Source organism: Rana temporaria, chromosome 3 (assembly GCF_905171775.1).
Source record: "Rana temporaria chromosome 3, aRanTem1.1, whole genome shotgun sequence".
NCBI classification, from domain to species: domain Eukaryota; kingdom Metazoa; phylum Chordata; class Amphibia; order Anura; family Ranidae; genus Rana; species Rana temporaria.
The window spans coordinates 430,603,216-430,618,485 of NC_053491.1; the positions used below are offsets into that span (position 1 = coordinate 430,603,216).

The 15,270-nt window shown below is 43.6% G+C and overlaps 1 protein-coding gene across 1 annotated transcript in view; it reads left to right on the forward strand.

Annotated features, from left to right (window-relative positions):
* Positions 1-15,270, forward strand: part of LOC120933233 (adhesion G protein-coupled receptor E1-like) — a 74,370-nt gene that overhangs the window by 20,036 nt on the left and 39,064 nt on the right. Inside the window, exons 5-6 of the mRNA XM_040346328.1 lie at positions 56-236; positions 13,866-13,979. Coding sequence (XP_040202262.1) covers positions 56-236; positions 13,866-13,979 — 295 coding nt within the window. The remainder of the gene's footprint in view (positions 1-55; positions 237-13,865; positions 13,980-15,270) is intronic.

Genomic DNA, 15,270 nt, shown 5'->3' on the forward strand with positions numbered 1-15,270 from the left:
TTTCTGCGCCCTTCTGATTCTTCTTATGTACTTTAATCATTGTTTCTCATCACAGGAGGCAAAGAATCAGCTTAATCAAACAGCAAACACATTCAGCCAGATTCTCACAGTCAAGAACGTCTCTTCCACTTTTAGCAATAATCAGACCTCTGAATTCCTGAACAACATAGAGACTGCTGCCCTGATATCTTTTGCTCAAGCACCTAGGACACAAAGTGTGAGCACCCCCCAGCTAAGTGAGACCTTGTTTTAACTAGCGTGGTTTTTGAGTGCTAATGTGAATTCTAGTCAGGGCCGTCTTTACCGCAGGGCAAATGGGGCAGGTGCCCTGGGCCCTGTCACTGTTGGGGGCCCAAAGCAACCCCCTTAAAAAAAAAAAAAAAAAAAAAAATTTTTTTTTTTTTTTTTTTTTTTTTTTTTTAGGGGTCCGGAGGCCCCCAGGGGCCCGGAGGACCCCAGGGCCCCAAATGGCAACCCCCCCTTTTTTATATTTTTTTTTAAATAATAAAAAAAATTATATATTTTTATTAAAGGGACAATTTTTTAATATATTTTTATTTTATTTTTTATTAAAGGGCCAATTTTTTTTAGAGGTCTGGGGGTCCCCAGGGGCCCATAGTTCCCCAGGGCCCCGGATGAAAACCCCCTTTTTTTAATAAAAAAAAATCGTTTATATATATATATATATATATATATATATATATGTTTATTATTATTATTATTATTATTATTATTATTATTATTATTATTATAGGACCCAGAGGTCCCCAGGGCCCCGGATGGCAACCCCCCTTTTTTTTTATAAAAAATATTTTTTTTATATATTTTATTTCTTTATATATATATATATATATATATATATATATATATATATATATATTTTTATTAAAGGGCTCAGAGGTCCCCATGTGGCAAACACCCTTTATCTTTTTTTATAAATGTTTATTTTTTTATTTTTGTTTATATATTTGTTTTATTTATTTTTAATTTAAGGGCCCAGAGGTCCCCAGGGCCCTGGATGGCAACCCCCCCTTTTTTTTTTATAAATGTTTCTTTATATATATTTTTTATTAAAGGGCCCAGAGGTCCCGGATGGCAACCCCCTTTTTTTTGTAATTTATTTTTTATTAAAAAAAAAATATTAAAGGGCCCAGAGGTCCCCAGGGCCCCAGATGGCAACCCCCTTTTTAAAATATATTTTATATATATATATATTTTATTTCTTTTTTTCTTTTTATTAAAGGGCCCAGAGGTCCCCAGATGGCTACACCCCTTTTTTATATATATTTTTCTTTATTTCTTTCTTTATTTCTTTTTTTGTAAAGGACCCCCGCTTCTAAATTTGCGGCAGCCCCCCCCCCCCCCCTGCTTCTCAATTTCAGGCGGCAGCACCCCCCATCCCGGTTCTCTGCTCCAGGGGGCCCATGCCTGAAGCTGTGTAAGTGGCCCCATAATTCCTGATGGCGGCCCTGCCTCCCGTTAAGCCCCTGTGCTGCCCACAAATCAGGCTGAAAATCATCAGCGGCACGCAGCCAGTGACAGTACTGCTTCCCTTCCCAGTGTTTTAAAATGTACAGCACCCCTGACTTCCCTTTAGACACGCACTTCTCCCTTCCTGCCACTGGGTGCTGCTTGTATATAAAAGTGAATTAGAATGTGATTTTATAACATCCCCAGTTTGCTCTTCCTGAGGCTGACTTCTTCATGTCCTGCTCCTCAAGGTATGTCACTGTTTGCTAATCTATATTGTAAATTGAAGTTTTCTGTAGAGTGTGCCCAAAGTCTTTATAATATTTGATGATTCACTGCAGGTCTGGTCAGTGTTTTAAAAAGTTCCTCTATTTTACACACATGGCATGGCATGGGGTCACAGCACCGTCTGTCCATTCTGCTTTAGCACCATGGGACCCCATGCCATGCCATGTGTAAAATAGAGGAACTCTTTAAATCACAGACCAGACCTGCAGTCCAGGCTGAGTTAAGCCTCAGAGTACATGACATTACTGTCTGTATTTAACTGCTTGATGGGCTTATTTTGGGCCTGGCTGGTTCACATGTATGTGTTTTGGCGGCCCACATTTGCGCAGGCACAGCAGCCCATTCGCCATGCCTGCGTTTCCTGCAAAGAAAAGCGCATGCCTCATGTAATAGGCTGCGCACACGGCACGCCTATGCCCATCAAGCACTGAAATACAGCACTGTCTGTCCATTCTGCTGTCTGCTGTGACTTATCTGCAGTTCCCGCACTGTCAAACTTGCTGCATTTTTAGATGTTTAGGTCACGCTTTTAAAAACACAGTGCGTTTGTGTGTGCAAGAACTGCAGGTAAGTAGCATGGTGCAAAAGCAGAATGGATTTCAAGGCAACTGTATTTTTAAAATGCTGAATGCACCTTTTTTCTGCAGGAAACAAAGGCATGGCAGCCCATTCAAATCAATGGGCTGCTGTACCTGCACAAATAAGGACCGCCAAAACATACATGTGAACCAGCCAGGCCCAAAATAAGCTGGAGGGGGGCCCAAAAAAAATGTGAATTCTAGTCAGGGCCGTCTTTACCGCAGGGCAAATGGGGCAGGTGCCCTGGGCCCTGTCACTGTTGGGGGCCCAAAGCAACCCCCTTAAAAAAAAAAAAAAAAAAAAAAATTTTTTTTTTTTTTTTTTTTTTTTTTTTTTAGGGGTCCGGAGGCCCCCAGGGGCCCGGAGGACCCCAGGGCCCCAAATGGCAACCCCCCTTTTTTTATATTTTTTTTTAAATAATAAAAAAAATTATATATTTTTATTAAAGGGACAATTTTTTAATATATTTTTATTTTATTTTTTATTAAAGGGCCAATTTTTTTTAGAGGTCTGGGGGTCCCCAGGGGCCCATAGTTCCCCAGGGCCCCGGATGAAAACCCCCTTTTTTTAATAAAAAAAAATCGTTTATATATATATATATATATATATATATATATATGTTTATTATTATTATTATTATTATTATTATTATTATTATTATTATTATAGGACCCAGAGGTCCCCAGGGCCCCGGATGGCAACCCCCCTTTTTTTTTATAAAAAATATTTTTTTTATATATTTTATTTCTTTATATATATATATATATATATATATATATATATATATATATATATTTTTATTAAAGGGCTCAGAGGTCCCCATGTGGCAAACACCCTTTATCTTTTTTTATAAATGTTTATTTTTTTATTTTTGTTTATATATTTGTTTTATTTATTTTTAATTTAAGGGCCCAGAGGTCCCCAGGGCCCTGGATGGCAACCCCCCCTTTTTTTTTTATAAATGTTTCTTTATATATATTTTTTATTAAAGGGCCCAGAGGTCCCGGATGGCAACCCCCTTTTTTTTGTAATTTATTTTTTATTAAAAAAAAAATATTAAAGGGCCCAGAGGTCCCCAGGGCCCCAGATGGCAACCCCCTTTTTAAAATATATTTTATATATATATATATTTTATTTCTTTTTTTCTTTTTATTAAAGGGCCCAGAGGTCCCCAGATGGCTACACCCCTTTTTTATATATATTTTTCTTTATTTCTTTCTTTATTTCTTTTTTTGTAAAGGACCCCCGCTTCTAAATTTGCGGCAGCCCCCCCCCCCCCCCTGCTTCTCAATTTCAGGCGGCAGCACCCCCCATCCCGGTTCTCTGCTCCAGGGGGCCCATGCCTGAAGCTGTGTAAGTGGCCCCATAATTCCTGATGGCGGCCCTGCCTCCCGTTAAGCCCCTGTGCTGCCCACAAATCAGGCTGAAAATCATCAGCGGCACGCAGCCAGTGACAGTACTGCTTCCCTTCCCAGTGTTTTAAAATGTACAGCACCCCTGACTTCCCTTTAGACACGCACTTCTCCCTTCCTGCCACTGGGTGCTGCTTGTATATAAAAGTGAATTAGAATGTGATTTTATAACATCCCCAGTTTGCTCTTCCTGAGGCTGACTTCTTCATGTCCTGCTCCTCAAGGTATGTCACTGTTTGCTAATCTATATTGTAAATTGAAGTTTTCTGTAGAGTGTGCCCAAAGTCTTTATAATATTTGATGATTCACTGCAGGTCTGGTCAGTGTTTTAAAAAGTTCCTCTATTTTACACACATGGCATGGCATGGGGTCACAGCACCGTCTGTCCATTCTGCTTTAGCACCATGGGACCCCATGCCATGCCATGTGTAAAATAGAGGAACTCTTTAAATCACAGACCAGACCTGCAGTCCAGGCTGAGTTAAGCCTCAGAGTACATGACATTACTGTCTGTATTTAACTGCTTGATGGGCTTATTTTGGGCCTGGCTGGTTCACATGTATGTGTTTTGGCGGCCCACATTTGCGCAGGCACAGCAGCCCATTCGCCATGCCTGCGTTTCCTGCAAAGAAAAGCGCATGCCTCATGTAATAGGCTGCGCACACGGCACGCCTATGCCCATCAAGCACTGAAATACAGCACTGTCTGTCCATTCTGCTGTCTGCTGTGACTTATCTGCAGTTCCCGCACTGTCAAACTTGCTGCATTTTTAGATGTTTAGGTCACGCTTTTAAAAACACAGTGCGTTTGTGTGTGCAAGAACTGCAGGTAAGTAGCATGGTGCAAAAGCAGAATGGATTTCAAGGCAACTGTATTTTTAAAATGCTGAATGCACCTTTTTTCTGCAGGAAACAAAGGCATGGCAGCCCATTCAAATCAATGGGCTGCTGTACCTGCACAAATAAGGACCGCCAAAACATACATGTGAACCAGCCAGGCCCAAAATAAGCTGGAGGGGGGCCCAAAAAAAATGTTTGCCCTGGGCCCAAACCATATTAAAGACGGCCCTGATTCTAGTGGCAAGATCCTTGGTTCCATGGTCGTACTTGGAACTTTAAAGGGGTTGTAAAGGTACAATCATTTTTTCCTAAATAGCTTCCTTTACCTCAGTGCAGTCCTCCTTCACTTACCTCATCCTTCTATTTTGCTTTTAAATGTCCTTATTTCTTATGAGAAATCCTCACTTCCTGTTCTTCTGTCTGTATCTCCACACAGTAATGCATGGCTTTCTCCCTGGTGTGGAGTGTCGTGCTCGCCCCCTCCCTTGGACTACAGGAAAGTCAGGATGCTCTCTACGTTGCAGATAGAGAAAGAAGCTGTGTGTTAGTGGGCGTCCTGACTCTCCTGTAGTCCAAGGGAGGGAGCGAGCACGACACTCCACACCAGGAAGAAAGCCTCTCATTACTGTGTGGAGTTACAGACAGAAGAACAGGAAGTGAGGATTTCTCAGAAGAAATAAGGACATTTAAAAGCAAAATGGAAGGATGAGGTAAGTGAAGGGGGACTGCACTAAGGTAAAGGAAGCTATTTAGGGAAACAAATTGTACCTTTACAACCCCTTTAAGATCCAAAGGGTGACTCAACCGCTCATTGAAAGCCATTGCATCAGTATGACTATTTTAATTGGAATATTGCTTGTAAACATGCAATTTTTGGTGCCTGCCCAAACCAACAGTCCTCTTCACCTGTTTTACACACACACCACATTTTACTGGTCTATATATATATATATATATATATATATATATATATATATATATATATATATATATACACACACTGTGGCCCAGATTCACAAAGCACTTACGCCGACGTATAACACGTTACACCGACGTAAGTGCCAATATGCGCCGGCGTATGTGTGTGGCAAACCCACGAACCAACATGCGCCTAAAAACAGGCTACACCTCGCCGACGTAGCTTGCACACGCGGGTGTAGGGTGGGCGCACATATGGGCTGGACGCATGGGGCTGCTCCCATTGATTAGCCATTCAAACATGCAAATGAGGCAAATACGGCGATTCACGAACGTGCGTGTGGCCGGCGCATGCTACGCGAGATGCGTGTATGTTGTACGTTCGGCATAAAGTTATTCCCCATAAATGAGGTGCAACCCAGCAACAGACATGCACAGGTCTGCACCAGGGAACACAAGTCGGCGTATTGTGCATTGGACGTGTGTCTGGCTGGGCGTACGTTATGTTCACGGCGTACACGGTGATCCGACATAGCTTAGGCAGTTGTGCCGGCGTGGTTGTGAGCAGGCGCAGGGGGGTGCTGTGTATGCGTCCACGTCACGGCGCATGCGCAGTTCGTGATGCGTACCTGTCTGGCGCTCGGCCCATCATTTGCATGGGGTCACCCCCACTTCCACCTACGCCAGCGTGCACCTTCGAAACCTACGCCACGCTGGCGCAGCTTTGGGAGCACTGGCTTGCTGAATGCAATGCTTGCCTCTCCACGCTACGTCGGCATGGCGTACGGTGTGTGCTCTATGGCGGCGTAATGTGCGCCTTGCTCTCTGTGAATCTGGACCACAGTGTCTTCAAAAAATATTCATACCAATTGAAATTTTTCACATTTTGTCACGTTACAACCAAAAACGTAAATGTTTTTCTTTGGGATTTTATGTGCTAGACTAACACAAAGTGGCACATAATTGTAAAGTGGAAGGAAAATTATAAATGGTTGAATCTAGTGGAGCCAATTGCCTATAGAAGTCACCTAATTAGTAAAAAGAGTCCACCTGTGTGTAATTTAATCTCAGTATAAATACAGTTGTTCTGTGAAGCCCTCAGAGGTTTGTTAGAGAACCTTAGTGAACAAACAGCATCATGAATGCCAAGGAACACACCAGACAGGTGAGGGATAACATTGTGGAGAAGTTAATTATACGGGGGCAGGTCGGCACCATCCCGCGAACCACCGTAGCTGTACGTCGGTCCCTTTAAGTGGGATAGCAGGCTGCATAGCGGGGGTGCCAATGCCTGTGACCAGCGGTCACAATGACCGCCGGCCACAAGTGATTGCGGGCTCGAGAGGCAGAACAGGGACGTGTGTGTAAACACACACATCCCAGTTCCGTGAGGAGAGGAGAGCGAGATTGTGAGTTCCTACGAGCTGGGAACCACGATCTGTCATCTCCTATAGTCAGTCCCATCCCCCACAGTTAGAACACACACACACATAGGGAACACAATTAACCCCTTGATCGTGTTAACCCCTTCCCTGCCAGTGAAATTTTTACAGTAATCAGTGCATTTTTATAGCACTGATATATAGCCAATGGCCCCAAAATAGTGTCAAAAGTGTCCGATGTGTCCACTATAATGTCGCAGTCCCGATAAAAATCGCAGATCGCCGCCTTTATTGGTAAAAAAATAATAATAGTAAAACTTTTGCGCAAACCAATCAATATACGCTTTTTGCCATTTTTATTACCAAAAATATGTATAAGAATACATATCGGCCTAAACTGAGAAAAAATAATTATTTTATTATAAGGATATTTATTATATTTATTATAGCAAAAAGTACAAAATATCGTGTCGCTCTTTTTTTGTTTATTGCGCAAAAAATTTAAATCGCAGAGATGATCAAATACCACCAAAAGAAAGCTCTATCTGTGGGGAAAAAAGGACGTACATTTTGTTTGGGTACAGAGTCACACGACAATTGTCAGTTAAAGTGACGGGGTGCCATATCGCAAAAAGTGGCCTGGTCATTGAGCAGCCGGGGCTGAAATGGTTAAACAGAGTTAGGTTATTAAAAATGTATCCCTCTCTTTCTTCCCTGGGACAAATAATCAGCAGGAGGCTGAGGAGGCATCAGATGATGGTTACATATGAGATGATTAAATGCATATTGCTGACATAAGGGAGAATTATTAACCACTACACCTCCGGAAGGATTACCTCCCACCTTAAAACTTTAACTGACAGTTGAGTGGGTCATGTGACGTTGTACCCAAATAAAATCTATGTCCTTCTTTTTCCCCACAAATAGAGCTTTCTTTTGGTGGTATTTGATCACCTCTGCGGTTTTTATTTTTTTTGCCCTATAAACAAAGAATGACCAACAATTTTGGGAAAAAATAATATATTTTTTACATTCTGCTAAAAAACACATCCAATAATAAAAAAAAAATAAAAAAAAAAATTCTTCTTCAGTATATGTATTCTGCTACATATTTTTCTTTAAAAAAAATCAAAAAAAATCGCAATAAGCTTATACTGATTGGTTTGCGCAAAAGTTATAGCGTCCACAGACTTTAAGATATTTAAAACAATTTTTTTTTTTTTTAATAGTAATGGCAGGGATCAGCAACTTATAGCAGGACTTCAATACTGTGGTGGACAAATCAACACCTGACTGATACTTTTGACACTTTTGTGGGGACCAGTGACATTATTACAGTGATCAGTGCTAAAAACATGCACTGGACTAATGACACTGGCAGGGAAGGGGTTAACATCAGGGGCAATAAAGGATTAACTGTGTGCCTTGCTAATGTTTCAGTGTAGTGGAGGAGGTCCTTTTACTAGTGGAAGACATCGATCTGTGTTCCTGCATTACAGGAACACAGGATAGGATCAATGCCTTCCTTACTGACAGAACAGCGATCTGCCTTGTTTACATAGGCAGACTGAAATTCTGTCAGTGTACCAAATGATCAACGGGTGCTGCCGAACATCGGGTCCACAGGACTCACTGTGTAAAATCACAGTGGAAGCAGCGCCAGTGTTGCCAACCTACCAGCTTGAAAATTACTGACACCACACCCAAAATGTACTTGTGCAGCCAAGTTTTTACTGGCATTTCCAAAAGTTACAAAATTACAGTTTTAAGTGCACATTTCAGTATTTAGGCTACAAACAAATACAACATGCAATTAGCAATGTGATGTATGGTAGATATTAAGGCAAAAATCATATTTATTTTATTTTGGATATAGTAAGTAAGTAGCTCAGGGATAGGACTCTAATGCCCCATACAGACGGTCGTTTTTTGTGATGAAAAAAAAATGACGTTTGAAGTGATGAAAAAAAACGACATTTTTGAAACTTCATTTTCAAAAACGATGTAGCATACACACCATCATTTTGAAAAATTATGAACAAAGTGACGGCACTCTAAAGGGGAAGTTCTATTCGCCTTGAGGCTGCTTTTAGCTGGTTACTTGTTAGTAAAAGATGATTCGTGCTTTTTTGTCTGTTAAAGCGTGATGAATGTGCTTACTCCATTATGAATGGTAGTTTTACCTCCCGTCTCAAAACTTGCTTCTGGGCATGTGCGGGTTCAAAAACGTCGTTTTGCCCACACACTATCATTTTCATTGACACAAAAAATGACATTTTGAAAAACGACACAAAAAATTCGAGCATGTTCGAATTTTTTTTTGGTCGTTTTTCTGAAGACATAAAACGACATTTTCCCCACACACTATCATTTTAAATGACGTTTTCAAAAACGTCATTTTTTTTCATCACAAAAAACGACCGTCTGTATGGGGCATAAGGCCCCATACACACAAGAGGATTTATCTGCGAATACGGTCCAGCGGACCGTTTCCGCGGATAAATCCTCTCGAGGATTTGTGCGGATTTCCATACGATGTACTCACCATCGCATTGAAATCGGCGCCAAAATCCTCTGGCGATGACGTGTCGCGCCGTCGCCGCAATTATGACGCGGCGACGTGCGCGACGCTGTCATATAAGGAATTCCACGCATGCGTCGAATCATTACGACGCATGCGGGGGATCCCTTCGGACAGATGGATCCGGTGAGTCTATACAGACCAGCGGATCCATCCGTTGGGATGGATTCCAGCGGATAGATTTGATAGCATGTCATCAAATATTTATCTGCTGGAAATCCATCCCAGGGGATAAATATCCGCGGAAACAGATCCGCTGGAGTGTACACACCATAGGATCTATCCGCTGAAACCCATTCGCTGGGATTTTTCAGCGGATGGATTCTATCGTGTGTATGGGGCCTTAGAAATTGAATGGGCGCACACACATGAAATCGACTCTCACAGTGATACTGACAGCAGTGTGCAGCAGCACAGATCACCGACACCACATGCCCCCTCCTGAGTCACAGTGGCAGTCTCTTTCCATCCTAGGTGGTCCCTTCAACCCACTCCAGTCCAAACAGTCCCGCTACCGGCTTGCCTTTCTCCCATCCCGCAGACCCACACACGAGGCTCTAGCCATGCTTCTCTTTTCCCTTGCACCATGACACCACACAACACACCAGTGCCTTCTAAACACAGGCACTCGAATGGTCTCCATATTTTTTACGGGCAACCTATTCCTGTTACTGGTGTACCACCCTCTACCATAGGTAGGTGCTAGAGGTGTAGGGGCAGATCCACGTACAGCGGCGCATTTATGCGCCGGGCGTAGCGTATCTAACATACACTACGCCGCCGTAACTTACTTTTTTTTTCAAATCCACAAAGAATCCGCGCCGTAAGTTACGGTGGCGTAGTGTATCTTTGGCGGCGTAATGGCGCGGCATTCAAATCTCTGTGATGGGGGCGTGTTTTATGTAAATACGTTGTGACCCGACGTAAACAACGTTTTTTTTTAACTACGCATGCGCCGTCCTTGGGGGTATCTCAGTGCGCATGCTCGAAATTAACCCGGAACAAGCCAATGCTTCCGATGGTGACGTCATTCTACGCAAATCCCTATTCGTGAACGACTTACTCAAACGACGTAAAAATTTCAAATTTCTACGCGGGAACAACGGCAATACTTAACATTGAGTACGCCTCATAACAGTAGCTTTAACTATACGCCGGAAAAAGCCGAACGCAAATGACGTAAAAAAATGCGCCGGCCGGAAGTACGTTCATGGATCGCCGTAACGAGCTAATTTGCATACTCGACGCGGAATTCGACGAAAACGACACCTAGCGGCCGCCGAAAAATTGCACCTTAGATCCGAGATGCCGTCGTATCTTGTTTTGAAGATACAAAACAAAGATACGACGCAGGAAATTTTTAATTACGCCAGCGTATCAATAGATACGCCGGCGTAATTCTTTTGTGGATCTGCCCCGTAGTGTTTAGTAGATTCTGTCAGTACAGGTAAATTTAAGCAGGCCAATACTGCAAGCTAGGCCTGTTTGTTTTTGATCTGGGGTCAGGGAGTGGTTAGTGTAGCAGTGGGTGTGACTGACATGTGCTTCAGCTCTTGGGTGTCTCACCTGCTTTCAGTGAGAATGTTCTGAAAGAGGGGCAGGGCTGAGGGTTGGAGTGGCATGGAGTACATGTGAGTAGCCCTGATCAATCCCCAACTAGGATTGGCAGGGGGCAGGCCTCCTACATAGACTCACGGTCGGCCTGTGGGGGAAGAGTTGTCGTCTGGGTGAATTAAACGATGGAGTGCTAGACGGCGTGCTGGAGAAACACTCCCATTTGGGGAGGTGGATTCGGCGGAGGAGCTTGGGAGCTGGGAGGAAGCCTCTCCTTACACGATCATGGAGAGTTGTCCTGGAACAGGAGCTGGAGGAGCAGTTTGTCCGCATGGTCCGGGTAAATCTTTCACGAAGGACTCAGGGCAGGAGTCGGTGAGTGAAGCACAGTGGAGATCTGGAAGAGGCATGCCAGGAGAGATGGGTGCAGAGCCAGAGGAGAGACCGTGGGGTGTTGTGTCAAGTCGCTGCAGTCTGAGGATTTGCAAGTCGGGCTTGCTGGGATCAGTAGTCCTTCGTCAAGTATGCTTTTCTAACTAAATGTTCAGGACCATCAACAAGGGGTACTGCAGGCCCCTGGCCTATTATTCATCAAGTGAAGTTTCAGCTAGGAATTATTCAGAGTGAGGCCTAGTCTGTTCAAGATGGTGGGACAGAATGTCTACTTCTGTGACAGGGAAGTGTTGCGCAGGAGGAGAAGTGTCCTGGAGGTAGACGTCTGTAGGGAGAGTTCAGAGGCGGGAGAAGTTCTGAGGTGAAAAGTCTGTCAAGATTAGAGTCCACCATTTTTGTTCTGTGACGATAATGAGTAACCATTTGCCAATGTGAAGCTGGATCAGCTCCAGCATTGCAAATACCAATTGTTCTATGGGCATCCAATATCCCTTTCCCCCAACCAAGTTAAATCCCCCAAATAAAACAACAAAAAAAAGCAAAAGACTTTTCATTGTCTACAAGTGTGACGTATGGATGTCTGGCAGCAGGGTGAATATGCGTGGATGTTAGTAACTAGTGGCAACCATCCGCTACACTGGCATTTACTGGCAGGAGAAAAGTGCCTGTTTTTTACTGGCTGCCAGTAAAAATACTGACTGTTGGCAACACTGAGCAGCGTGGCCACTCTGTAGCAGTAAATCTGTGCTATGTGGCGGTCGGCAAGTAGTTAAACCCAAACTAACTTAGACATTTAGGGCCAGATTCACGTAGAATCGCGGCGGCGGAACGTATCCTAGATACGTTACACCGCCGCAAGTTTTCATCGCAAGTGCCTGATTCACAAAGCACTTGCGATGAAAACTACGCCGGCGGCCTCCGGCGCAAGGCGGGCCAATTCAAATGGGCGTGTGCCATTTAAATTAGGCGCGCTCCCGCGCCGGACCTACTGCTCATGCTCCGTTTCCTAACTCCCGCCGTGCTTTGCGCGCCGTGACGTCATTTTTTCGAACAGCGACGCGCGTAGCGTACTTCCGTATTCCCGAACGTGTTACGCAAACGACGTTAAATTTTAAATTTCGACGCGGGAACGACGGCCATACTTTAGAAAGCAATACGATTGCTGACTAAAGTTAGGGCAGGTCAAATAATGACTAACTTTGCGACGGGAAACTAGACTAGCGGCGACGTAGCGAACGCGAAAATCCGTTGTGGATCACCGTAAGTCCTAATTTGCATACCCGACGCTGCTTTACGACGCAAACTCCCCCCAGTGGCGGCCGTGGTACTGCATCCTAAGATCCGACAGTGTAAAACAATTACACCTGTCGGATCTTATGGATATCTATGCGTAACTGATTCTATGAATCAGTCGCATAGATAATAACAGAGATACGACGGAGTATCAGGAGAAACCTGGCCCTTAAAGCGTATATTAGAGCAAATTAAAAAAATTGCAGTACATATCTGCAATACATGCACATTTTCCTGTGTTTTTTTTTTTTTTCGCTTTGAGGACCTTGCAAGTACAGAAAAATTGGGGTAAACTGACAGAAATGAAAAGAGATGTATGGTTTTTTTTTTCTTAGATTCATACTTACATAGGTGGATGCAGCATTGGTCTGCTGCTGCATCTGTCCCCCCGTGCCTCTAACACTGAAAACCGAGTGATCGAACACTGCCTATCACTTGGTTCTCACAGCTCCGTGAGCAGACAGCTGCTGACTGTCAATCAGAAGCTCTCTGCTCTGCCCCCTCCTCGCTCAATAGTGTGCTGGGCTGTGGAGGGGGTGGGAGCAGCCGGCTCAGGCTCTCAGTGGCTTTCTGAGAGGCTGAGCCGGTGCCTGTCAAGGCATGTGGGCGAATCCCAGCTCAATGATAGTGATGACATCCGAGCCTGGACCGACTCTGTGAAAACAGGTCACAGGAGTGCAAAACTAACTGCCTTCCTGTGTTGCAGCCTAAGATCCGACGGTGTAAGTCACTTACACCTGTCGGATCTAAGGGAGATCTATGAGTAACTGATTCTTATGAATCAGTCGCATAGATCCGACCGTCGGATCTCAGAGATACGACGGCATATCAGGAGATACGCCATCGTATCTCTATCTGAATCTCCCCCAAAGCCAGTAGAGGCTGATCTGCTGACAGCCTAAACATTTTATGCTGCTCAGGGGCTCTGGGCTTCGAAAAAATGGCAGCCTCTAGCAAGAAGTAATGGGATCACTGCTTGAGGCAATTTCAAGCACACACTTTGGTAGTATAATTATTAATGTGGAATGTATGTTTCTTGCTGAAGAACATTTATTGTGGGTAAATTTTCACTTTAAATGTTTGCTACAATTTACTGTACATTTCTGCCTTTCTTTAAGCCCTAGTGTGTGTGTTTATTTTTTGGTCACCTCACCAGATATTTCCATGAAAGCTTCCTCTGACATCTGTGGTTCTGGAGGTCAGGTCTTCAGCGTAATGACAGGAGGGAACGATATGGAGGTGCCCTGCCATCTGGTCAGTGGAAAAAAAGGTGAAGTAAGACTTGTTCAGCATTTGACCTACAGTCTAATTATGTATGATGGTGCCCAAAAAAACTTTCATTATGCAGTTATTTTTGGCTGTAGTCATTTGGGTGTTTATCTGGCCTAGGTAATGCAGTGCAAACTATGTGGTTTATCCTAAAGCTTCCAATATAGGCTGTAAAGTACAAATACAGGGCCAAATCCACAAAGATCCGGCGTAATTTATTTTTTTCCATTTAAGTTACACTGCCTTAAAATTTCTACCTAAGTGCCTGATCCACAAAGCACTTACCTAGAAATTTTGGGCTGTGTAACTTAAATTCCGCCGGCGCAAGGCGTTCCTCTTCTCCAGGGGGCAATTCCCATTTAAATTAGGCGCGCTCCCGCGCCGGCCGAATTGCGCATGCTCGTGACGTCATTTTCCCGACGTGCATAGCGCGAAATTACGTTACGCCGAGCTTTGTGGATTGCGACGGGTCAATAAAGTTGCGTCGGGAAAAAAAAAAGATACGGCGGGAAAAAAAAATTAAAAATTAAAAAAAAATCGCGTCGCTGGACAGAAAGGTCTGCTTTTACATGGTGTACTAACTTTACACCTCGTAAAAGCAGCCCTAATTTTGCGTATGCAAACTAAAACTTACGGAGAAAAAACGAAGCTGAAAAGCTTCGTGGATCTCCGTAAGTGCTAATTTGCATACCCGAGGCGGCATTTCGACACAAAATGCCCCTAACGGCGGATGCGGTACTGCATCCTAAGATCCGGCAGTGTAAGTCCCTTACACATGCCGGATCTTCTCCCTAACTATGGAAAACTGATTCTGTGGATCAGTTCCATAGTTAGGAACAGGGATACGACGACGTAACAGCAGTTACGCCGTCGTATCCCTTTTGTGGATTTGGCCCACAGTGCCTTGAAAAAGTATTCATACCCCTTAACATTTTCCATATTTTGAAAGACCAACACAAAGTGGCATATAATTGTGAAGTGGAAGCACAATGATATTTTTTTTAAAATTTTTTACAAATATATATCTGAAGTTTTGGCGTGCATTTGTATTTAGCCCCCTTTACTCTGATACCCCTAACTAAAAAGGAGTGAAACCAATTGCCTTCAGAAGTCACCTAATTAGTAAATAGAGTCCCCCTGTGTGTAATTTAATCTCAGTATAAATACAGCTGTTCTGTAAAGCCCTCAGAGGTTTGTTGGGAAAACGTAACCACTTAGAGCCGGTTCACACTGGGGCGACTTGCGATCCGACTTCATGTCGCCTCAAGTCGTCCCAAGTCGTGCTGTAGAGA